This window comes from Symphodus melops (genome assembly GCF_947650265.1).
Source record: "Symphodus melops genome assembly, chromosome: 14".
Lineage (NCBI taxonomy): Eukaryota > Metazoa > Chordata > Actinopteri > Labriformes > Labridae > Symphodus > Symphodus melops.
In genome coordinates, this window is record NC_136704.1 from 23219247 (window position 1) to 23245533 (window position 26287).

The following is a 26287-nucleotide window of genomic DNA, read 5'->3' on the forward strand; positions in this document are numbered from 1 at the left end:
TCGCGTTAGGTTTTTTTGTTGAATCACTGCGACGGACGAATTCGATGTTGAAATGACAAAAGATCTTTGTTCCGTCTGTCACAAGGAAACAACACGAGGAAAAACAGTTTGAAGGACGGAGGCGTGTCGTTAAGTCATCGTGTTACACTTCTGAACTCGACTCACTTCCTCCACGATGAATCATGGTGACACACTGAATCAAACTCACCGTGCTCCTTTGTCTTTTTATGATGTGTAAATAAAAACACGTCTGAGCGCGTGCTGCGGTCGTACGGTGGATGCTGAGGGTCAAATCACCACAAATGTTCAAACACATTACGAGCGGTGGTGAACGCTGTTGCTCGTCTTTCTCCAGGACGTATTTCATGGCGAGGCGTTTGACTCTCATAGATCCGCTTCCCCCTCTTAAATACTCGGCATTCTCAGTCTGAACTGTGAGGGTCGGATTTCAAACTTGGACAGCCGTTATGTTGTTTACTGTATGTCCAGCAAAGGGGAGAAAAAAACCCTCCCAGAGTCCAATGGAGGTCGAGGAAGAGGTGTCAGCGTGGTCAAACACAGGAGAGGAAACTCAGGGAGAGGAAACTTTTCCTACAAGAACGGCAAAATAAAACTTTAGAGCCGTCTCAGTCAGAAATAAATCAAAAGGTCTCTCTATTTATTTTTTTGCTCTGCTGTAGTCTAAACATCACTTTTTTCACTCACCCACCAATCAACCCACAGCACTATGATCTCCCTTTCACCGGACCGCTCAGGGAAACAACATATTTCAGCATTATTTAAAAAAACAGCGGATCTATCCTTTAATTTTAGCGGGATCCAGTTGAACTTAACTTCTGGAACTCGGCAGCCGTTGCAAACGGACAATATGACGCTGATCATGGGGGCTGGATTCCTCCTCTAAGCTTGTGATATTTTCTGCTCCAGCATCTTAATCATCCCAGAGACAGTCGAGGAACGCTGCTTTCTTTGGCCCGCTGACCAGCCGCCCTCTGGCCACCGTGTTTATCGCATCAATCCCACCCGCAGCCTTTTACAAATAACGTTTTTCATTAGAAGGCAGTTTTACTCCAAGCGCTTCCAACGCTGGTGAAACATCCAAATTAAAGAAGAGAGGAAGGAAACGGTTTCAGCGCTTCAGCACTTTAATGAAAAGGGAAACTCAGCGAAAGCCGCTCTCTCTGAAATGCTCTTTTTAAAAGTATTCTGAACATTTTATTTTTGTAGTAAGGAGTATTCTGGAAAGGGAATCGGCTTTTAGTTGTGACTCGATGGGCACACACACACACACACACACACACACACACACAGACACACAGACACACACACACACACACACACACACACACACACACACACACACACACACACACACACACACACACACACACACACACACACACACACACACACACACACACAGCTGCGGAGAGAAGGGCACTGTCCAAAAGACATAAACTCTCATGCCAGAAAAGTCTCAGGAAGCCGAGGCAGCATAAATCCAGCGAAGACAAAATATGAGTTAGCGGAGAGGAAAGTCAGGAGCTGAAGAGTCTGATACAGAAGAAAAAAAAAACATACTTTCTCGTCTAAATGCCGTTAAACCTGGTTGGTCACCGAGGCCACAAACTCTTCCTCGTGTGTGAAGTCATGTGGCCGAGGCCGACCTGAGCTGGCTCGTGTGTACTCACGCTGTGAAGAACCGATGCCACAGCATCTGTAATCTTGTTTGGAGCTCCGGGGCTGCTCATGGCTCCACGCTGAAGTCGCTGCTGGAGAGCAAACTGGAAAGCTTAATTGGATCTGTGTGGCTTTTAGCCCTTCTCTTTCTCACTGGGACTCAGACAGCTTTTGGGCAGCATAACCTGGAGACAGATACAGATGGAGGGATTAGAAGCTGCAGATATACAAAGATGAGGCAACAACGCAGCGCTGAGATCCTGCGATTGTGGGAAGAGCAGAAAGTGAAACGAGTTTCAGGAACGAGAGCAGAGAGAGAGAGAGTCACAGATTCAGTCTGAGCCGCTCTGTGAGGCTGAACGAAGAGAAAACACTTTGAATGCTCGTGCGATCATGCTCACAGATTCCCACAATGCTGCCACGTCCGCACGCTACTATGATTACGATATTATTAGCACGACCGAGAGAAATGTGCAGTTCGAGCCGATAAGCCGGAGATCAAATGAATCCACATCTCATGTTTTCATGTGTGTGGTCTCCGTCCTGCACACACTTCTTCACTCGTGGCTAATTCAAGTCAGGCAAAAAAAAAAAAAAAAAAAAATCACAGCTGTCGATCGGCTGTAGAGAGTCGACAAGCAGGCCGGCTAAAACCTGTCAGATTAGTTTATAGGACTCGTAGGAGAGATGGTGGGGAGGTTTGAACTTTGATAGATCTCGACGACAGCACTAATTCCCTTCATACATGTACGTGTGGTATGGGGGGGGAGAGGAAAAAAAACATGTTTGATGACAAAAACCTGGATCCAAAGTTGTGGATCTTGTGACTGACGTGGCGGCTCCACTGCTGCAGGTGGCGATGGTAGCGATCGCGTCAGAGCACACCTGAGGGGCGTGTACCGAATGAAAAGTGGGCGTGTTCTGATTTCCTGCCGGGTCTCTCCATCCACTCTGGATTTTTCGCTGCAGGTTACTCGACAGGTGACGTAGGCCGAGTGAATGCACCTGATTGGATAAATGTGCAGCTCGTCTATCGACTAGAATAGAGCTGCGTGTTCATCCAGCAGGCTGAAGATGCACTTCTGCCTCTCCATAGGAAATGAAGAGGAGGAGTTCAGACGCTGTACGACAACAATTCCACTTTTAGAGGCACGCAGCTTACAAGGCAAAAAAAAGCAACAGCTGGGAGAGTTTGACATTTACATGTGAACACTCTGCCTAATAAACTATTTTCGCAATCCAACCAACCAAAGTGCAGATAGATCAAAGTACCAAACACAGAGTGACATGGTCCATGGCCTTTAAATGATCCGACATGTGGTCAAACGGAGACGTGAGAAAGGATCTCCTGGAGGCCCCGAGGAGAAACACACGGCGACGCAGCGAGTGTGTTTTTAAAAAACGAGCGCTGATATAAGACTCGATGCATAACAACATCAGAGACAGAAGTCCACGCTGACACGTTTGTACTGACACGCAGTTCCTTTTCATCTCGATGCTTCTTGATTTCGAGCCGTGCGGCACGCCGCGATCGAAGGTCATTAACCCCGAGAGGCTGATAAGAGCTGCAGAGCTACTGTGCAGAAAAACCCTCTGATAAGTGACGGCACGAGCCACGGCAGATCACGCAAGAAATAAATAATAGATCGATCATTTTTGATTGATTAGAGATGCACCGGTTGGGAAATTCAGGGCCGACGCCAGAGCTGATATTTGAAATAAGAGTTGAGCCGATACCCATGTTTGTGTCATTCAGACTCCAACAAGGCCGACATTTTCACTCATGTTTCACAATTAAAAAAAGTCAGTAGGTGTCGTTGACGTCTGCATTTATTGGATTTTGGAACAAAAAAGAAACCGATGACATCGGTTCGTGCCACATTATTTGCCGATGGAGTCGGGATCCGATGCATCGGTGCATCCCTATTACTGATGCTTCCAGGACGGGCTCATATAGGCCCGAGAATATCGGTGACTTGACATATCTGACCGTCCCTCGTTACGTTGAGAAACACAACTCGTTTATGATATCAAACTGAACACTCGAAGTCCTGACAGAGATATTTAACACTTACATTAATGATGATGTGAGACTGCAAAGATCAGCTGTGCTGCCCTGAGAATTTAATGTCCCACATGACGTCTGCATATCAACTACAGACAGCAACGAATCCAAATGTTTCACAGGCGTTCAGCAGCCCAGCAATCCGGCTTTAGATTACATTATTAACTAAAGAGCAGCGTAAACAGGGTCACTTCCTGTCACGGCTCGAAATCCGGTTCTGCCAAACCCACTCAAAGAAACAATGAGCTTCCCTGCTTGGCCGAACGAGATCACATCAACGACCTTGTCGACAGCGAGAGGAAAAGTGAAATGCATCTTTCTTCAGACACAATCAATAACAAGGAGATTAGATGTAATGCAGCCGTGCTGCGTCCAATCCGGACGGCGTGATCTTGTTTTGTTTTCACGTGTTGTCGAACTAGAGAAAATCACCTACGCCGAGGAGACGCCGAGCAAACTGTACGCAGCATCTTTGGCACGGTTTTCTCGCTTGCTCTGCCATCGTGGTAATCGCAGCGCCAAATCTAAATTACATCCCGGCAGCTGATCTATTCACAACAACAACATTTACTCGCCTGAGACGCTGCAATCTGTGGCGATAAAGGAGTCAATTGAAATCAGCTTGGGTGTTTTTTGAAGATTACTTTCTCAGTAAACCTAGACCGCCCCCCCCCCCCCCTCCTCCTCCTCCTCCTCCTCCTCCCACTGAGGAAAAGGCAGGGCTGGCTACACAGGGATAAAGTTACAGAACTCTGGGATCCAGGCTGAAAAGCATGGGAACCAGCTTATCCACCTGAGGGCAGGTCTGGAAGGATACCAATAACAAAAGTGATCAGAAGAAGGAGGCAATAAGAACTGAAATGTTCCTGAGTCATTTGATCAAATTGGTGTTTTTTTTCTGGCTGCAGAGGTGCGCCGCAAACTCAGTGGAGTGTAAAAAAAGAACAGGCTGTCCCTTATGTAATGACAGAAAGGACAGAAAGGACACGGCTGAATGCTGACAGTGCAGAGGAGGTTTGCATTTCTCCTGGATGAAGTTCATCACGTCTCCGTCCCCAAAGACAGCCAGAAGTTTGATGACTCACAAACTGCTCCAAAAAAGAAGCTGGTGGAATTTTTTTCCCCTGCGTTTCTAAACTTTTCCAAGAAAACAAAAAAATAAATAAATAAATTAGTCACAGCTTCCAAACAAAAAAATAGGGCATGCAAAGGCTTCGGGAAAAACTGTCAATCTAAGAGGAAGTAAGTACGAAAACAGGAAGAAGGCAACATCGACAAACAGAGGCTGTCGGGAGGAGCTGTAGAAACTCCGGAGGTTCTTTCTAATGAATAAAAAAAATGTGATGCCAAAACGACGACGCTGCCTGAGCATGAACTGTAGTCCAGAGCTAAATCAGGGTTAATACAAATTGTCTTAACGTTGACCTTGCGACATTATCGGTCAGATTGTGTTCTCACAACATGACGAGCTGTCACTGTCATCGTCATGTGTCCCCTCCTGCAGAGACAGGAGACTCTAAAAGAGGAGTGGACAGGAGCGTCTATTTTTAATCAACTGAAGACTTGAAACACCAACTACAGACTTCAACGTCAAAATCAACAGAAAAAAAAAAGAAAATAAAAAAAAGGACAAACACGGTGGATGGAGACGACACAAAAGCTCCTCCGTGTGTCGGTGAAAACTCATCCTGTCGTTGACAGCTGGTATTGAGCAACCTGCCTTTAAAAGGCGGCCTTTCAATGATTCTGGGGGACTGACATTTACTTTCTGTTCTTTAAAGGTCAAATGCATTATGGCTTCCTCAGCGAGCGGGAAATGTACCTCAACGTCACCAAAGGGTCGACATTTTGTGTCACATCTTTAGAGGAAGGGGCACACGGCTGGGGAAGATGTTTTTTTTTGTCTTTATCCAGATCTGTGATGCGGACGTGGTGGTGACTCATCTCTTCCACAGAGCACGAATACGCCCGACAAAGTGTCCTTGGTATGTCGTAGATTTCAAGAACTTAAATGTCAAATGCTCCCGAAGAGGGAAGAGTCCTCATCTCGTCAGGAGTATTTGGTCATCTTGAACACAGATTTGGAAAAGGAAGATAAATGTGAGGTTTTCGTTTAAAGCTCCTGCGAGAAATGTTTTGTTTGCGTTGATTTTGGCGCCCCCCTGTGGGGAAAAAGCAGTACATCTTCTCCTGTACGTGTTTGAGGAGTCGACTTTTTCCAATTCAACAAAAATAAATAAATAAATCTCAACTCATTCTAATAGAGCGAGTTATAAAAAAAGATGAGTCAGCACTTTATGCCAATCAATGTGTGACAATCCGCTGAGATGTCACGTGACTGTTGACCCTCGCTACGACGTCAGAGGAGCAAGACGATAGGATGGAGGTCATGATGTGGACTCAAACTCACGAGACAAGTCTACGTCTCTTTAACCCAGTAATCTGCCCCGAACACGCTGGACGGCGCCCAGCTTCAAATGGCAACTTGGCACGGGTGAGCGACGACCGCAGGTCTGCGCGTTTCATCTCCAAATTCATAATTAAAGAACAGTTCGATAAAAAACGTACAAACTGGCGATCAAAATTCCTCGTCCGGGAATAGAGACTTGATCACATTGTCCAAACCTCAACCGACGCACTGGCCCGTACTTAAAAACAAAACAACAACAAAAAACACGACAATGACAGGGAGGAAGGAGAGATTTAAAATTTCATTACGGTCTGGATTTAAAAGTGTTTCAGTCATTCGTCTCTGCACGCCGAGAGAAACGCTTTCCTCCCCTCAAACCCTGATTGTGACGTGACGACAACTCGGCGTCCTTAATGTTTAATCTCACAGCATGACATGTTGTCTTACTGTGCGATTCACTCTACTGACTCAACACTTTTATCACTTGTTCCTAGACAGACAGATATGCACGAGAGACAGATAACAGAAGTGATCGAGGTTTACAAGAAGACGCATTCTTGAGAACATCAGGTCAGCATTTAGAAAGCAATCACTTCCCCAAAAAACATCTCCTCCAAAGGATTTTGTTTCAGATTCATAACAGTGAGGGGGAAAAAAAACGTTTTCCCTGCTTTAACTCAAAGTGGGATAAATTTGTTTTTTTTTTGCAACCTGTGGCTCTGAGCAGGATGTGTTTACAGCTGTTTGTCCTTTGGTCGCAGATCATCATGGTTCAAGCCTGAGTCAGCTCTGCCTAAAATCAGATCTATGGTGAGTTCAGTCTGATTAGATTTAACAGGAATCTGATCTGTGCCATCAAACAGTGACGAAGCAAAAACACAAACTGTACAAGAACTAGTAAAAATAAAATCCATGTTTTTAAACATACCTTTGTGTGCTTACAGCAGAGAAGCCGCCGCAGACATTGTAGTGCAATTCTGAACTCTGCCGTGAAGAGAGACGTGGGTCTGGTCAGAGTGCAGGACGAAAAGCAAACAGAGAGAGAGAGAGAAGGAGACAAAAGGGCGAGCGTTAGCGATGTGGAGTGACAGCGTGTGCGGTCCAGCCTCGACTGCCTCTCTCTCTCAGTCCAGCGTGCACAGACTGATAGCAGCAGCCTTCCTCCTCAGGATTATGTTTCCTCCTCCAGCCCTGCTGACAAGTAGCCATGTGACTCCAGGACCCAGTCAACAGTGAGTCAGAGGCTGCCGCTGAGACACACTGATCTATACATCTGGAACACACACACACACACACACGCTCGCAGTGACCTCCAGCTTCAGGTGGGAATTCAACCCGGGGCGGTGATCGATATCTGTGTTAAACAAAGTATGACACCGACCTGTTTGGCTTTTTATGCATTTAAACAAAGCAACGCCTCGCAACCTGGTGCAGACGTCTCCAGGATGTGACCAGCTTTCATTTTCCTCAAGGAGACATTTTTAATTTTGCAATCCGATAAAAGCACAATTTACAAAAATCTCATTATTGTGACACTTGCTTGCTATTTCTTCCTTCTGCAGGAATAAACTCTTCGCTCTGTGACTTCTCAGAACTCTGCAGCTTCATTATAATCCTTTTTATTCTACATTAACCTTCATTCAAAGAAAAAAAAAAAAAAAAAATGCAACTTCTGCTTTTTTTGGATGTTGCACTTGATTTATCCAGCAGACAAAAAAAGCGATTTATGTTGCAAAAAAACATGACTAAACATTGCGTGGTCATTTCATCACATGGATTAGACGCATTTAAGAAACGCGCACATCTGACGAGGTCTACAACAACCTGCAGGAGCGACACGCGCTCAAGTTGCCGCACGCGAACAATGCGTGAGCAGCTGTTGTATAAAAGGCTTTCAGAATGATAAAAGTCAAGGACGACGTGAAAAGGAACAAAAGTCTGCTTTACCACCGCAGTCGAGCAAATGAATGACATCTCTGAATCCAAACAACTCCGAGGAGCGGTGAGTCATCGTGCAGCGGCTTTCTTTGGAACACTCGGCCATTTTATTTCTCATAAAAAGGTCTGGACGTCTGCAGTGACTGTCAATAAGTAATCCAACGTCTGGATGGGAAGATGCAATGCCTGCTGACTTTAAATGTGCATACATCAAAGTTTTGGTCATAATTAAACTTTGATATGAGAATATCAGGAAAGCAAACTCCTGTCGTGATGCTGCACCAACAAAAACAGAGTTCCTCTGCACCCAGTATTGTGACATGTATTGTTTTAATTATAAATATATCGCAAGCCAACTTCTGCACGCAGTCTGAGTTGCACAAATCCACAGGCGACATTTCTGTCCTGAAACATTGCCAGTGTGTTTGTGCACTCCAGCCGGTGTGTGTGCACTCTGTCACCTTCTCTGCTGTGTGTAAAAAAAACACGTAATGTCACTTTTACACCTTTGCAAGCTGCAAAACATAAATAAAACAATAAAACAATAAAATTCTCTCCCTCTCTCTCAGATTGTTTCATTTAAGAAAACGTGGGTTCAAAGTATCAACATTTTTTTGTTTACAACTTTAAAATCGACATCAACTGCATGTTTTTGAGCCAATTTATATTTAATGTTGTTATTTTGTATTTTAAATTTGTACTTGCATCTTGACACTTTATTCTTTTGTTGACTCTTATTTTTTAGTTTTGCTGCACTGTTGTTCATTCACTGCTCTGTGTGCCTTTGATTTTCCCCCCCGGGGACAAAAAGTTGTTTTTAATTGAACTGGATTGGATTTCAACTCTTTCATAATGTGCACTGTGTACGGACTGCATGAGAACACAAGGTAGTTATGCACTGAATTATTGACTGGTTAATTATTGCCGGGTAGCCGTGCATCTGAAGTGCGTCCATCAGGTTGAATATTTTCACCTGGGTCATGTGATCGTGCTCGTCCAACACTTTGCTTTTTGGGGGTAAATCTCCATTTAAGCACAACTTGGCCTTCTGCAGGTTCTCAGTGTATTTTGGCAGTGGAAAGAAAAACCCATGTCATGTCATGGCAGAATAAAGACTACTACACCATTAATCCCATCCAAAGTCATAAAAGCCGCCGGATTAATTGTGTTTTGCAGCGAACAAAGAACAATCCTGTGATCTAAACAGGTTGCTTACCCGTTCGCTAAATAATCAAGCTGCATTCCACATCAGCTTATATGAGCCTGAGGGCTAAAGAAATACCTAAACTCAGGAGGAGTCTGACTGTGTGTGTAAGTGTGTGTGTGTGTGTGTGTGTGTGATACACTTGTTTGTCCCAGGGGATGTAGAGTCACATGCATGTCTTGCGTGGGGGGAGAAACAGAGTCAAAGCCGCGAGCAGCTAAAATTGTAGTCCACTTCAAAGTCAGGGGCTTTCCTCAGTCTCAACACTGTGCTGATAATAGCTTTATCCACTGTGCTCGACTATATCAAGAGGTGTGACTTCATGCCCGCAAGGTCGACTCAAAGCGTTTTCTTAACCGTGACCAACGCTCGACACGCTTCCTCCACAAACACTGAAGCCCCCCCGTGTGACATCTTTGACAACACACCAGGCACACGCTTCAACACCGACTTCAATAACATTTAAAACAGTCATTTTTTGCACAGTGACGTTCCTCCTTCTCCTCCTCCTAGCTGGACTTAAAACTGTTAACAAAACTGGGAAATTCTCCCTCCAGCTTCCTGTTATTCTTCTCTCCCAGCAGGACCTGAACAAATGTGCAGGGCCGCGTTCCTCCACTTGCAGAATGGAGGTGCAACACATGGACGAGCTGGCGCGTGCGTCAGAACACGGCGTCGGTGAAGAATCATTTCAAACATCCAAAACCTGCACGGACTCACCGCTGAAGATCCCGGATCACAGCTGCAACAGATAGCGGCCCTGTTTGTGGATCTCTATGGGGATCTGGCGGCGGTGTATGTTGAGCGCCTCGCCTCTGTTGCTCGCCTCTCGAGTGTTTCAGCCTGAAAATAGCTCAGCAGTTTAGAAGTCACCCGGCCACGTCCCCGAGTCTCCCAACACGCAGACGCCTCTGCCTCCCTGCTCTGCTCTTCACAGCTCAGCGCTCACGCTGACTTCACTCAAGAGTTTGGCTGCACGAGTCCAGCACTTTAGCATGACTGCGTTAAGTTTTATGTGCAGACAGTCACTGGAGCACTTCCAGGCGAGCAGCTGCACTCAGGCAGACCCATCTTTAGCTGGCTCTTTGTCCGCTCACAGTGCTGGCAGCTCCCGCAGCACCTGTCTGCGGGGTGAAGATGGATTGAACAGGCAACTAAAGCTTATATAATGACTGCTCATTGTCCTCGAGCCCCGAAATAGAAGGAGCAATCACCGCTCAAGCGTTTTTATACCTTGAGTGTTTGGAGTGCTGCAACACGGAGAGCGAGAAAAACACGAGGCCGAGTTCAGACGGACAGGAAACATCAGAGAGGGAGACCGTCAGAAGGTCAAGACACTCGACAGCTTTACACACAAGCAGACGAAGAACTCCTTTTTAAATGTTTCGCCTTCTGACAAAAGCAATCCTCCAGTTTTTCAAGCGGTAATGAAACACCTGCAGTTCCAACAAATTAAAGTCACCCTGAGACTCAACATGGCAGCCATTTAAAGACTATTACACCAAAAACAACCCCATGAAAAAAAGAACAATTGAGTAAAACCCAGAGCTCCTCCAAGCTGTATTATAATTAATATTTATTTTTATATTATTGTTTGAATTTGATTTCTAACTTTTGGAGGTGTAGGGACCATGATGTGTTTTGCTCCTTCTATGGGTTTGATGTCATTTCCTGTGGGCGTGGTTTTACCTTAATTTAAACGTGCGAGGTGAGACAAAGAGGGTCCGTTGTAGGGCTGCAAATCTTTGCGTGTTTCAGGATTCGATTCGTTTTCTTGTTGCTCGATTCAGAATCTATTTTGGATTTTGTGTCTTGTTATGGCGAACTATGTATTTTTTGTATTCGTATGTTTGGCAGCTCGTTGTCTGTCTGAAAGTCTGTTCAATGAGCTGCTGCCGGTCTTATCCAGGACAGTCTTGAAAAAGAAAACGAGTTTGATATCAGAGGTGTGATTATTTACCCAGAATACATTTAGTTTGTTTTTTTTTACCTAAAAACTAAATTTGAAGTAGACTTTTTGAGACGTGCGATTTAAATGTAGAACCTTCAGTTCAGCAGAGCGAGCTGGCCCAGGCCTCGCTCTCTGTCTAACAGCTCCTGAGACAAACACGTCTCTTAAGATGCCAAATTCTCCACGATGTTCACAGCTCGCTGTGATCTTTGTCAGTCGTATGGCGCCGGGCTGGAAGTACGCAGAGATCAGCCGTCTGCTGCGGATCAGCCTTAAATGCAAAAGTTGAGAGTATCCGCAGACTCCCATGTTACCTGTGTGATCCTTTAACCCCACAAGAAAACATGTCGGCTCCATTAATAAGCCATTAAAACTGCACCTTCTTTATGCTATTATTGCACATTCTGATTCCCTCAAGAAATCCAAACGTTTGTGTAAGCTAGAAAGATTAAATATACATGTTCCAGGGTGCAGTGCCGCTGAAGAGAGAGACAGCAGCAGCCGGTCCATTCTCGCTCCTGTAGCGTGAGGGCGTGGCACCGTCGAGTCAGAACTGCACCCCGTGGCTGCTCGGGTTGCACTAAAAGGTAAAGCCTTCTTCTCACAGAAACAGGGTAATTAAGGAGCTCTGACCTGTCTGTGCTCTATAATGACTGTATTTACTCTCATGAGACTCCGACTGGGACGGGAATAAAACACCCACAGAGCTCCGAAAACAAACAAAAACAAAGACCTCAGATCTCACACGACGGTCAAACACAAATCAGCCATTTATCCGTCTCCTGGGAAAACAACACAATGGGATTAGGTTTGAGTTCATGGCTGAAGGCATAAAGGCACGAGAGTTTAAACTCTTACCCTCGGAGGGAAAGGGAGACGACAGCGGAGGAGGAGGAGGATGAGGAGGAGGAGGATGAGGAGGAGGATGAGGAGGAGGAGGAGGAGGAGGAGGATGCCTGATCATGTTTTACAGATTTATGTGTACAATCAGATGCTCCAACGAGAGGAAAAAACTCCAGACAGGCCAGTAGGAGTTTAATGTAGTGGGCAGTAAACTAAATTATACATGTTCCAGGGTGCAATGCCAAAGTGCTTAACGGTAATTAAACGCAACCTAGCTGGCTAAAACAGAGCAACTGTCACTCAAGCAAACAGCCTCGTGACTGATGATGAGTTTGATAAAAGGAAAGCTTTCTTAAATTAGAAGGTTTCATGACGGCTGAGACTGATTTCGAGGCGTGGTGTGTTCAGGGACTTGCTGAGTCTGTTTATCTGCAGAGGGGAAGGTAAAATAAACGTGAAAAATAAGTTATCTACCTCGCTTCCTTCCTCGTCTTCTGCATGACTAAGCAATTCCCAGCAGGAATGTGGACACACTCTGCTCATCGTCGACTTGTATTCTCTCTCTCTCTCCTGCATCATCAGTTAACAAAGAGCCTGTTTGACGCTTTCACTGAGGCGGAGGAAAACAAATAAAAACCGAGTGTGAGCATGGAGATGAGATCTTTTCTGAAGTGTTCGAGCGCCACGCAGCATGACGCAACTAAAGTGAAGCTAAACAACTCAGGAATTTGAACGCTCGCGATCGAACAAGGTCAGATTCACCCAGACAAACATTTCAGATTCTGCTGATGTCTGAGTCCTTGAAGTGCTCAGGTTTTTGTTTTTTTTGTGTGTGTGTGAGGCTCAGCGGACTGCGGTAAGACTTTGATTTAAGAGTCCCTAAGAAAAGATAATCACTTGTATCCTGTGTATCAGCTTCACATCAGAGTTAAACAGCTCCTCAAATGACCGGCCTAAGCACGTGGAGATGATACTGTTGAGTCAGCGCGAGGGACACATCCTTCCTCTATCCTGCCCGAGGGCATGTCCTGACTTCTCAGGGTCATGTGACAGATAAGCAATTCTGGGATCATGGTTCCTAAACTGAGGTGCGCTGACCTGCAGGTCATCGTAGAGACGTTTAAAATGGGTCTCAGGGCCAAACAGCCTGTACGTGATTACATTTAGTTTTAATTACAACTTTTTAAAATCACAACTGGTGATTTGTGTCAACAGCCAGCAAAACAAACAACATGTTTTCACTCCTGCCAGTCAGCACCAGACATCCATCCATTATCTTTACCGCTTCTTCCTGTTCAGGGCTTGCGGGGTGCTGGAGCCGATCCCAGCTGTAATTGGACGAGAGGGCGGCGAACACGCAGGACAGTTCGCCAGTCAATCACTGGGCTGTTGTACAGAGACAGGCAACCAGTCACACACACATTCACAGGGAGTTCTCGAGTCACCAATTAAGCTAACGAGCACGTCTTTGGACCGAGGTACCCGGAGAGAACACACGCATACGGGCTCCGTCAGACGGGGGAATCGAGCCAGGAACCTCCTCGCTGTGAAGCAACAGCGCTAACTACCGCAGCACCGAGCAGCCTCTTACACTGACGATTTACTTCTTAATATTTTTATCAACGTCGGACCACAACGCCAATTAAACTGCAATCAGCCCACTGCCACTGTGCAAATATTTATATTTCTATATTTTATATACTGCTAAAACTACATCTCTTACAGTGAAAATAGTTATATTTTTGTTTATACCCTGCCACGGTTCACGTCTCATACAATGCACTATTTATATTTGACACCCTGCTGTAGACCTGATATCTCGTACTGTGATATAAGAAATCTGATGTCTGTTTATCTATTTAAATTTAGGATGCTGCAAACTGTAATGAGTCCTACCACACATATCCCACCTTCCCTTAACTAGGGTCACTCTTTGTTCTTTTTGACCCATACGCTTCTTCTTGTTGTTGTTGTTGTTGTTGTTTTTAGCTGTGTGCACTTTAAGGTGAAGCCAAATAATCTCGTTGTACAATTTGTATAATGACAATAAAGGCATTTTATTCTATCTTAACTTAAGTCCAGTGAATGGGCCGTCTCAGCTGTTAAGTTCATTATTACAGAATGTGAAGAACAGTTTCAAACAGCGTTTCATAAAGCTGCATGCAGTGTGGCTGTGATGGTGCTCAGGGTGAATACATTTTTGCTCAATTCTGACAGGTTGTTGTTTTTTTTTCTGCGTCTTCTGTCTTTAGACGAGTCGACTATTTTCCTCCAGAATCCGATTCACATTTTCAAATTGTTTCTTAAAGCAGAAGTTTGGATTTGAAACAGAAGGAAACACACACACACACACACACACACACAGATGGAACCAATAACTCAACCGTCGGGCTTGAGATCCAGTAACCGTTTTAAGTGCCGCAATTAGTGTTATTAGTTTCACCTGTGTTTGACGAGGTCAAGAGTCTGCTGGGAAAAATTAACTTCACTTTCAATCTATATTTTCCCACCTGTGACGACTCCAGACCGGATGTTAGAGGAAGTGTTTTCCTGACAAATCATTTATATCCGAGCAGGACAAGGAACCCCACTATTGTTTCCTGAGGAGTCGATTGTTTTCATTATGAGGCCGATCTGAAGCAGGACATTATATTGTGCCACCTCGTTAATGTGTCGTGCCCCACATTTATCTCCTCACATACAGTCGGCTTTTAGACACACAGAACAAAAACATCCAATTGGGGTCAACAGAGGCTTGGGAACCCACGGGGGGGTTTACACTGAGAACTCATAATGAGCTAAACTAACTGACAGTATATTTAAAAAAAAAAAAAAAAGATCAGACGAATGTGTCATATTGTAACTCAATTATGACCTCCAATTTCTGCTTCCTGATTTGTGAGAGTTACTTTTTTGTCATTTCTTATTGAATAATCTCACATTCAAAGACTCAACATGTTTTCCTTTCACATTTTCTGACATTATGACGCAGGACATTTATTCCATCTGCAGTCAGACGGCTTAACAGCATCACTGTTATAATCAATATCATTAATGCTGCACACTGTGTGTCTTTTTAATCTGATCTGTCTCTCCACGAGTCAAAGTGTACATAGTGTTTATGCCTTGTGTTATTTAATTCTGTTGTATTTTTCTCCCTTTATTCATTTATTTAATATAAACTTGCTCATAGCTGTTTTTAAAACTTTTTTTTTTGCTATTGATGCTGTTTATATTCCCTGTTATTTCCCCCATTAGAGGATGAATAAAGTCTATCCCTTATCCTTATTAAAAAGAAAAACAGATTAATCAGTAATTCAAAAGGGTTGGCTTTGCATAGCAGGAATTAAGATGCATTTTAAACCTCTTTTTAATCTCAAACTTGAAGGCCTACTTCACCAAAGCAGATGTTTTATATGATGATGTGACCCACTGACCTGAGACAATGCAGCTCGTATGAAAGAGCACATCCCCAGCTACCACAATACCTCAGTGGGTTACTTAAAGCCACAATAAACCGAGCTGCAATGGGGACTCATCCCGACCATGTGACATCACGTTAATGAAGACCCTCATGTCATGTTACAGTAAGAGGGGGGAGGAGGAGAGTGACTGCAAGAGAGCACATGTCCAGGACTTTTTTCCTGCTTCATTACCTGATTAAGAAGAAGCAGAGGAACAAAGCGAAGTCATCCACCGGACACCTCGGATGCGCGTGAGGCTCTTTACTTTACTGCTGCCTGTCAGTGGTGTCGCCTCTCTGAATGACGGCGGCTAGTTCAAAGGAGTGTAGTTCAAAGAAGGGAAAAAAAATCTGTTTTAACAAATAGGTATCCTTGTGAGACTTCATATGACACACAAAATCTGGTTATTTACTCCCCGGTGGAGTCTGTTACTCACCTCAAACTCTCCCTGAATGAATTTTCTGCACCGGCGTCTGAAGGCTGAATTAAAAACAATCGCTCTTCCGGTTTACATTTAAAAAATAAATCACCATCGCGACCCAGCCTTGGAAATTTGTGCATTTACCATTTGCAGGATTGCAATATTACATAACAAGATGGGGTTTTATGGTGTAAAACAACCCAAAATAATTCTCACTAAAGCATCAGTAACTGTGTATCTGTTTTAATCCTTCGCATCGTGTGCCTTTATTTTGAAGGCGCTATTAACGTCATACGGTTTTATACGGTGATTTACGGGAGCTCGTGGCCTTTTTCCCCAGAAGGAAATGGTTGCGCCTGCGTGAATGATGAAACATATTTCTGACGAAGGACTAAGAAAGGGCGTCGTTCCGTTATGATGCTCATAACATTAAGATGCATTACATCTTCTTTATTTTTTTTTTACCTTTTGTTTAATTAAAAAAGTGAAAAGTAAAAAAGTGTTTTGACATTATTTGACAAAGCATGCCAGAGCAATTTAGGGAACTTCATGATAGAGTCCACTTCTACTACTACTACTACTACTACTAATAAAATAGAATATAAATAAACTCCATCCTCACTTCTGAAACCACCAAACCAACCACCTCCCATCTCTTACTTTGATATAACCCACATCATAAAACCATCACCTCCTTCCTCACTTGCCAGTCATTTCCTCCATTTAGTCAACACATAAACAACAGGCCTGCTTGGTCATAGGTCATCCTCATGTGTATGTTAGGTTTAATTACCTCCCTGCAGGTGATCTCTCCTCAGTTCTCTTTTGTCTGAACCTATGCTCGGTCATTGCTCACACCTGCGATTTTAAAGTGGATACCTGTTGCTAAGTTACCCTAAACTTTAACTTATATGATCTGCTCATAAATGTTTGCCTATATAATTGTAAAATGTGCACAGTGCATAGAGAGCATACAAAATGGGGTGCTAATATGCAAAACACATGATTATATCTAATTTTTATTGAAATTAGCTTGGTCACCTGAGCATGAACAGTGACCCCTACTGGTGGCTTTCTGCAAATAAAGGCAGAAAATGCCATACAGTTTACTTTCTTTCTTTCCATGTTTTGTGTTTATTTTTGCTTAAATAATTCTTCTGTCTTATCATGATACATACTCTTAACGTACTGTTTGTTTTCACTTAAAGCCGATAACAAGTCTAGTAAACTGCTTATACTAACAAAAGCCGTCTTCAGAGATTAAATGGAAATGTTTATTAATTAGTGATAATGCATTTGTTTGCTCGAGGTGGGGTTTTCACATAAATCATTGAGTCGTGCCTCATGTAGTGTAGTGGTGCCTGAAGATGTATACTTGTCAAGTTTACACTGAATGTTTCATTAAAAGACCCAAAGACAATATAAACAGCTTCTGTTATCAAGGTTGTCTTTATTATCCCTTCAGGAGGGCAAAGTGTTTTGCCGTCAGCAGTTAAACAACTCCATACAGCCCGCAATCAGCACACAACATAGAATAAATACATTAAAGAAACAGATGGAAACAGGAGCAACACGGTAAATGTGATGGCAGCAGGGACAAATGACTTTCTCATCTTCTTTGTCCTGCATGCAGTTTAACATCATTGGACAAAGGATGACTTTGATTGAGCTCTCTTCTGTTTCTTCTCCTATTACTGTTAATACATTAACATGTATAAACAGTGACATTTAACACTGTATACTCGTGCATATTTAGTCAATGTTTATTAGCCAGTTGGAGACAGAGTTGGAAGGGTCATCCATTCGTCATCCTTGGACAAAAACAAACCCCAGCATACTACTGAATTATTGTCAATGAATGCGTCACTAAGTTATTTATTAAAATATTTTTTTTTAAAAAGCCCAAAGATAGCAGATTAAATATGTAAAACATCAACAGTATGCCTGTTAAAAGCTTGTTGCTGTTTGGAGATCACCAGACGCTTATTAAACGTATTTTCGCGTTTTGAAATTCAGACTAATTATGTACCGCTGAGCTTTCCGTACATGTTGCCTGTTCGCAGTGTTGATTGGCTGGTTCAGCTGTCGATCAAGTCGACGTGGGCGGGTTCGGGGGGAGAGGTCAGTTTTGCTAGCACCGCAGGCTTGATCACCAAACCTGCAAGTCAACAACAAAAGTTGTTCAGTAATTTTTCCTCCCTCTTTGATTTGTTGAGACAGCGACATGAGTTCTTCTTCCCCGCCGGTAAGCAGCGACTAACCACGATTAAAAATACACATAGCTGTTAGTTAACTGGATAACTTAGCTTTAGCCTCGACGTCGTTTTTCATTCAGCTAATGTTAGCCGCCATGCTATGTTTGTTGACAGTCTGCACAACAACAAACCCAGTCTCAATGTGTTATTTAGCTTTTATTTACGTATCGTTCAGTGTAGTTATGAGTGCATCCTCAAGAGACTGCGTGTTGTTAAAAAAAATAAAACTCACTAATATTTAAAGATAATGCGCTTAAAGAGAAATCTTTATGATGAACAAAGAAGGATAAAACTCCACAACAACAGAGAATATAATAAATAAGAACAGAACACTCCTTTTTAATTTCACATTATTATTATGATTATTTTAGTAATTTGTACAATGACTAAAATGGGGAAAAAACAATAATTACATTGATGCCTGTTGGATTGGCTGTTTTTTTTTCTTCAGACTATTGGGGAGTTATTCCTGATCCTCAGTGAGATGGGTTTCACGGAGGAACAGATCCAGGCTGCTGTGCAGGCGGGGCATTTTTCTGTGTCAGATGCAGCCGAGTGGTGAGTTGAATCTCTTCTTCAGTCATATACAGTGAGCGTTCATAAAACAAACACACATACATATATGATTTCAATTCAGTTTTTTTTTAAAAAGCTCCTCCTTACTATAAATCTCTTCTGAGTTCTTCTGCCGTGTGTTTTTAGGCTCTTACAGGGTCAGTATCCGAGGCACAGTTTGGTCAAGAAGTCGTCCCAGCCAGCTGACACGGCCTTTTCTGCTTTCAACCTGCCCAAAGAAGCAGCGAGCACCTCTGAAGCTCCCACGTCTCCTTCAGACAGCAGAGGTACACCATCAAGCACTCAGCACCTTAAGACTGCAGCGTGTACATATGTTCAATAAAAATGATAATGCATTTTATCTAAAGGCATCTTTAAACTCTCACAAGCAAAAGATAAAATCAACAAAGTTCTAATTACATCAATAAGATGAACATTAAAAAGTGTAGTGGATTTATGAGACTGAGCAGAGAAGAAGGGAACGATCAGACGGAATATGAATGTTTAAAAAGATGTGCTTTTTAGATGAGATTTAAAAATGGAGAGAGAGGCTATGTTATAGATATAGTGATATAGATATATATAGATATATATATGTTGTATATAGATAGTGAGGTGGTGGGGGGGCCATGGTGGACAGGTGTGAAGGTGGCACGGGAAGTTGGGGGGGGATTTACTCTTTAACAGCATCTCTGTCATCGGTGCTGAGGTGCCATCACAGTCATGTAATCTGTCCCCAGAACCTCTACCAGTGGAGTCCCGCATCAAGCAGGACAAGAGTGACTTTGAAGAACAGCAGAGACATCGTGTGGCTCAGGAGGCCAGAGCAGAGAGACGGCAAAAGAAACAGGTGAGCAGTGCTGAAAGGAACGATCCAACCAGAAAGGACGGTTTTATATTCGTATCACGCAGAGAATCAAATCTTGTTCTTCATGTCAGAGAATCTCGTCTGACCCGTGTTTGTCTGCCAGGAGCGGGAGTTGGTGTTGAAGCGGATAGCTGAGGATCGGAGGAGCCTGCAGCAGAAACTCGAGACCAGCGCTGCCACAGAGACTTCTCCTCCCAGCGGTCAAGGACAGATGCTTGGAGGAAAAGTGCAGACTAACATGGACAACAACTGCATCCTGATGGTGAAGACTGAATTAATTGTGTGGCGGTTAAGTTGACAGTCCAACCACACGATTGTTCTTTCTTTAAAGCTCGTGTTTTCTCCTGTAGATTCGACTGCCGTCCGGCGAGTCCATGCGTGAACGCTTCCCAGCTGACGCTCCTCTCCGCAGCGTTGTGGAGCACATCACCGGACGTCACCCTACCCTCCCCACCTTTTCTCTCCTCCAGGGTTTCCCACGGAAACGCTTTGGGGAGGCAGAGCTGGCGTGTTCATTGCGCTCTCTCGGCCTCACACCAAACGCTGCACTTTGTATTCAGACCACTCCTCCAGAGACGCCGCAGGACGCACAGAGTCCTGCAGATCCTCCTTCAGTGGCACAGATGGAACCGCCGCCGTGTGTCGTGACCCCTCAGCCACAGCTCCCCGACCAGGAGGGGGCTGAGAGGCAGGACTTTGTTCCCCCTCCTCTTTTACCGAACCAGCTGTGGGAGGAGGCAGTGAACTATGCAGGGATACCTGGAGCCGCTCCATCACTGTCCGGGCCGTCTCACTTCTGGGGTAAGGATTTGTGTTTTTAATGGTTGGGATGAATACGAAACGTTCTCTGAACAAAATCACAAAAATCTGATTTTCTCAAAACTGACAGAAGTCGACCAACGACCCTGGGAACAAACAGCTTGATAAAAACAATTATGCAAGATTTACATTTATAGTGCTGCAACAATTGTCCAGCCTTGATTTTTTATTATCTCCGAATTGAAAACTGCTGAAAAAAAGGAAACAATCTCACACAGGCAGGAAGAGTGTGGTCAGCTGATTTTTACTCTGGGAAACTCTGTGAGCTACTTTATGAGAGGCCAGATGACACATCTCTTTAATAAAGGTCACTCTGTTGGAGCCCCCCCCCCCCCAGGGGTCCCACCCTGCCGCCCACCAGTTTGAGAATCAGTGACTTATTAAAAGGCAGTTTGTCCTAAGTCCTTAGCTTCCATCCACAATCAGTGATGAACTTCACAGCTCATTTATAAGATCCTGACTCCTCGGTTGTTCTTTCTGCGTACGCAGACTTTACCTCTGTGGCAAAACAACATACTTGGTATTTTCTAACCTCGTGGTTAAACTTTCACTGACAGAATCAAAAGGTGGAGTTTCAAGCTGTGTGTAACGTATACATTCTCATCACGACGGTCTTTGAGAGAATAAAAGGGATTGAAATGCCTCCGCCTGCTGTTCAACTCGACGAGCTTCAGGGGTGAACTTTATTCCCGTTATTGAACGTCTTTGAAGAGCGGCGTGCTCAAACAGTCCTGGTGCTGTTTCACAGGGCGAGGCCAGCGGTTGGTTCCTGGTGATGCCGAGGACGTGGCTGGCATCGTGGCTGACGAGGAACAAGAAGCAGAGGAGGAACCACCCTACATGCTAAACGGTACAGGGCTGTTGCTCATCCATTTTTTTTTCTTTTGTCCTTGGCGTGTCTTTATTTACTCGTGCACTTTGAGCCTTTTGTTCTCCCACGCTTCAAACAAGACGACCCGGCTTGGAATCTGTGTGCTTCAGTTCTATACTCGTGCTTAACAGGCGGCCGAGTGGCGCTGCTAATGAGCGTTATATGGAAGGAAGATTAGGATGAGGAAATATGTAGGTGAATGCCCCTTCCTGCACACTGGGTCTGAACTGCTTATCCTCGACAAGCAGGAGTGCTTACAGCTGCTCAGCAAATCAGACACAGCCTCTCCGAGCATGTGCTTCAGATATAATATTCTGAATGTGTGCCAGACCACAGACAGTCAAAAGAGCTGAATCACAGTCCAGTCCTGCGAGAGGAGAATCAGAGAGCCAGGACCAAAGATGCTGATTAGAGGTGTGGGATTGAAAAAGTGTTTTTAGTTTTAAGAAGAGGTGTTCCTTTTTTTTTTTTTTTTTTTTACAGCTGTGTGACTTTCTATGCACTGGATTGAAATATCTTTGACTTCCAGCTTGGTGATGTATCAGAATATCTTCACCGGGTCACAGCGCTCACTTGTGTAATCTTCGCAGGAATGCCGAGGCTGCCTTTCTTCCCAGAGAACCGGTTCCGTGAGTTTGAGCCGAGGCACCACTGGCCAGAGCAAGGCAACCGACTCAGGTAGGTGCACGGACTGACGGCAGGCTCTGATACCATCAGACATGTTGGATCCACTTGTTAAATATGTAAAAGGTTTTCAGCAACTTAGAAGGAATAAATCTGAAGATGAGCAAAAAGTGCTGCTGATAAATTCTGTTTGATTTATAGTCATGTTCTTACTCGTTCTAATCGATTGATTGATCCTAAACCCTGATAATTACCTTTATCAAGGTGTCTTTACTTTGATGTGTAAGTATTTGTATCGTTGCAGGTCTGTGTGAGCTTGTGCGGTCTGTGCGGCACGCTGCACAGCCTGTGCAGATGTAACTTGTTAAGGACACTTTGTGTTTCAGGGAGGCTCCAGAGGAGGAGCCAGCCGAGCCTGAAGATGCGGGAGGACGCGTGGCTCCTGGAGCTGCAGGTCTGGCTGCGGTGGAGCGTCTCCAGAGAGCCGCTCAGCAAGAGGACCTCCCTGCCTCCCAGGGACAACCGTCCCCCCCTAAAAAACCCTTCAGGACACCCAGCGTGCCGTCCCTATGTGCCTTGGCCACTCGTGCCACCGTCCACCTCATGACTGGTAAGAGACAGAGGAGAAGATTCCAGACTGAGGAAACGTGTGTTCGTGGCTGTTTACTCACTGTCGTCATCTGTCAGCTCCCAGCATGCAGTACAGCAGCAGCCTGGCAGGCCTCACCCCGGAGCTCGCTGAGCTTCTGCTCAACCACATGTCCCGCGAGAGGCTCCTGCGTCCGCGCACCCTGGAGCTCTTCTTCGGCTGCCCGTTGCAGAAGTTTGTCCTAAACTGCTACCCTTACTCCACCAACGAGCTCCTGCGGCAGTTACGCGCCTTCACAGCCCTGAAGCACCTCAGCCTGGTCAACTCACCTCTCATCACAGGTACACACGAGTTCAGCCCAGGATGGAGTTTAAAATATAAAAACTCCTTTTGTTCTCTTTAATCGGCTGTCGTTCACTTTCTGTTTGAATTCATTTTAATCTCCTGATTTTGATTCTTACAGACTCTGGACTTTCAATCCTGTCCAGTCTGGTCAAACTCCAGTACCTCAACCTGGCCTCCTGTAGCAAACTCACCGACTCCTGCCTGCAGCAAATCACAGGTTGGCCTCATGAGAAACCCAATTTTCAAACAAGAATCAGGCTGTTATTGTGGAGAATATGAAGTTATGTAACACCACTTTATAGGACTTTACAATTACGTGCAGGAACGCCCGACTCCAACATAAGCTGATCAGTTTAAAGTTCGCTATTTGTTCTTTGTGTTCAAAGGATTTTGCCTTGATGAATTCTGTTTTCCTTCAAGGTTTAAAGAGCCTGTGCTACCTGTCCCTGGATCAGACCAAAGTGAGCGATGCAGGGATGGTCCTTTATCTCCAGTCAGCTCCATCCTGCCTGTCTCAGCTGAGCCTGAACCAGACGGCTGTGACTGAAGCCACGCTGGCCGTCCTCCCCGCCTGCGTGCCGCAACTACGGCTCCTCAGCATCAAGCAGACGAAGGTACTTCACGTCCAAACACACAACTGGGAAGAGCAAACGTTGTTTTTGCTCATGTTTTGTCCTCATGACCTTTCTGTGTCTCGACGGTTTTGTTCCGTGTCAGGTAACGGATGTGTCAGCTTTGGCCGAGCTTTCCAGCCTGCAGACTCTCAACTTGGACGGCACGGGTGTGACGGAAAGCTCTCTGGAGCGCCTCGCCACCCACCCGGCTCTGACATCCTTGAGTCTGGCGGGAATCCCCGTAGCAGATGGCAATCATGCTCTGCAGATCATCTCAGGTTCGGAAAAAGACTCGTGAAGATTTCCAGGGCGGAAGTTTTCTGGAGTGCACGTGTGACTGTTTCTCTCTCCCAGGTCTACGCTTGACTCAGCTGACCCTGCCCGGACGACACTGTGTGACGGACAGCGGATTGTCTTTCCTCTCCAGGCTTGGTCTGTTGTCAGAGCTGGACCTGACGGACTACACGCAGGTCACAGACCAGGGAGTCAGCCAGCTCTCCACCATGAACAGGTAGATCCCGTCCTTCACGACGGCCCCTCTCGTTGTCTCAGCAGGACTCGGAACAGGCGTGCTCACAGGAGCGTTGTGTTTGTGTCGTGCAGGTTGAAGAAGCTGTCACTCAGCAACACTCAGGTGACAGACGCGGGGCTTCCCTCTCTGCGCGGCCTGCTCGACCTGCAGGAGCTCTGTTTGGACCGGACGGCGGTCACCAGCCGAGGAGTGGCCGACCTCATCATCTGTCTGCCACACCTCCAGGTGATTTTTACATTTGTGTTTCTTCTCCTTCTGCACACAGTCCTGGGAAAGCTTTGTGCAAGAAACCTTATGTTGTCCATCTTTTTGTTTTGTTTTCCCATTTTCTTTTTCTTTTGACCTGCTGCAGTTCCTCAGTCAGCAGGTCAAACCAGGCTGTATAATTAAGGGTTCAAAGTTGTGAGCCTTTTCTAAATCTATTTATATGATAATGTGATAAACCCAGCTAAAATGTGAGGCTCAGAGAGGGAACAGCCAGAAGGCTTTTTATTATTGATCGGCGGGAATTGTTCCCAGAACAGCTGCTTTGATTTGCAGACAGGTTGACAGGATCTTACTCTGTATGTCTTTCAATGAGCTGATGTTGTGCTCCCTGCTGTGTAGGTGTTGGGACTGGCCAGCACTCAGGTGGGAGACACCGTCGTGAGGCGAGGTCTGATCCGCTGCCACCACCTTGTGAAGCTTAATCTCAGTCGCACGCGGATCACAGACCACGGTAAGGTCCAGCTCTGATGCAGGGCAGGAAGTTATTTCTCCTGTGTGGTTGAATAGCACTGATACTCCACTTCCTGTCATTCGGTTAAAAGCTGAACGGTTCTCAAACAGGAGAATATTATGCTAGAAAAGGAGCCAGGGGCCGGAGTCCATGGGGCAAGCAAGATTCAAAAATGAAACGGCTCAAAAAATGTGCATGTAGTGTCTGATAATGTCTCATCATTTTGTGGATGTTGTCGCCACAGTAGACTCAATATTTCCTTTTCTGACGCTTGTGGAGTATTTATCTGGGTTTGAATGTGTTCCTCAGGTCTGAAGTTCCTCAAACACATGCACCTGGCTCAGGTGAATCTGGATGGAACCGGCGTGAGTCTGATCGGAATTGCAAACCTCCTCTCGTTCACCAACATCAGCAGCATCCGGGCCAGCAACACTCGCAACATTTCCCCCGATGACGTCTCAGACGAGGAGTGGGAAGCCCAGTGAGGGTCCAAATCCCCCCCCCCCCCCGCGCACGCGTCAGCTCCTCATGTACTGTACCTGAACGCACCTTGGACTGCTGCAGTCCCCCTTTTATCCCCTTGAAACGCGCTGCTGCCAGATGACTCTGACAGCAACACTCCCTTCCTGCACTGTCAGCTGCAGCTCATCAATCATGCACGCTACTACGTTGAAACCTGAAACGATTTAAAAACCGGCCCAGTACCGACGTGTTGCATAAACTGCAGAACTTTGTTTGAGGACCTCTCCAACTCCAGCTTTACCTGCAGCCTTAGAGGTTGGAGCTTTCTGCAGTCATGGCACGAACATATGAAGCGCCCATCATGTAACTTTAACTACAGCATGTATAATCACACTTCCAAACCTAACAGACTGCTGTGCTTACAACCTAAATAACTAATGTACACGAGAAAACGACCATCAAAGGCGTTTTGATTTGAAGGATAAAAAGACGTCTTCTATTCTCGTTTAATCTGTTGAATCTTAACGTCTCACAGCGCTCGATTAACTAGCACTAAAGTTTATTTTGCCCCAGTGATAATCACTTTTAGTGATGGTGAGTATTTTGTTTCATCACAAGGAGTAAACAATCCTGCAGATGTCAGCTGCCTGTGATCCAACAGATTTACTTTCAGCTTTAGTCAGGAGACGAATATGTGCGGCTTCATGTCCATTAAATACCAAATGCATGCTCGTCCTGCTGCCACGACATCTGCTTAATGTAGGATTTAAAAATAAAAATAAAAACCTACACAGGTTAAAAACAAAATTTGATCAGTGAGTTGTTGAAAGTGAGAAATTAGGTGACTTTAGACATGTTTTAAAGTCCCGGTTGCAGAAATGGTGGCAGTGCTTCAGTGTTATTGCTGCCGTCCACGTTTGACCAGAACTCGGCTTCAGTAGGTTTTCTTCGCTTTAGATGCCACCTGTATGAATGTTTGTTCACAGCATCCCAGAGATGCACTTCATGCATTATCAACACTTGTTTTTAGTTTTGCATTTTATTAATTTTTCAGTTTCA

General features: G+C 44.9%; 2 protein-coding genes across 2 annotated transcripts in view; one reads left to right on the forward strand and one right to left on the reverse strand.

Moving 5' to 3' along the window:
- slc4a2b (solute carrier family 4 member 2b) overlaps positions 1 to 15861 on the reverse strand; it is a 39062-nt gene extending 23201 nt beyond the window's left edge. Inside the window, exons 1-3 of the mRNA XM_079360908.1 lie at positions 15748 to 15861; positions 7084 to 7162; positions 1692 to 1865 (exon numbers count right to left, since the gene is read on the reverse strand). Coding sequence (XP_079217034.1) covers positions 1692 to 1751 — 60 coding nt within the window. The 5' untranslated portion in view covers positions 1752 to 1865; positions 7084 to 7162; positions 15748 to 15861. The remainder of the gene's footprint in view (positions 1 to 1691; positions 1866 to 7083; positions 7163 to 15747) is intronic.
- A 2228-nt stretch (positions 15862 to 18089) lies between these two features.
- Positions 18090 to 25959, forward strand: LOC306834758 (uncharacterized protein). The gene is made up of 17 exons (XM_079360915.1): positions 18090 to 18221; positions 18683 to 18789; positions 18934 to 19073; positions 19527 to 19636; positions 19758 to 19916; positions 20005 to 20455; positions 21222 to 21323; positions 21935 to 22022; positions 22355 to 22578; positions 22656 to 22898; positions 23021 to 23119; positions 23323 to 23516; positions 23620 to 23794; positions 23871 to 24027; positions 24120 to 24273; positions 24655 to 24766; positions 25076 to 25959. The coding sequence occupies exons 1-17, from the start codon at positions 18201 to 18203 to the stop codon at positions 25249 to 25251; spliced, it is 2712 nt and encodes a 903-aa protein (XP_079217041.1). The 5' UTR covers positions 18090 to 18200; the 3' UTR covers positions 25252 to 25959.
- Positions 25960 to 26287: the final 328 nt, after the last annotated feature.

What these genes read in the sequence shown, in the direction of transcription:
- LOC306834758 (XM_079360915.1), top strand. Translation starts at nt 18,201, where the DNA reads ATGAGTTCTTCTTCCCCGCCG. An exon ending in CGGGCCGTCTCACTTCTGGG is followed by an intron (nt 20,456 to 21,221) that starts GTAAGGATTTGT and finishes GCTGTTTCACAG; the next exon opens with GGCGAGGCCAGCGGTTGGTT. An exon ending in CAACTCACCTCTCATCACAG is followed by an intron (nt 22,899 to 23,020) that starts GTACACACGAGT and finishes TGATTCTTACAG; the next exon opens with ACTCTGGACTTTCAATCCTG.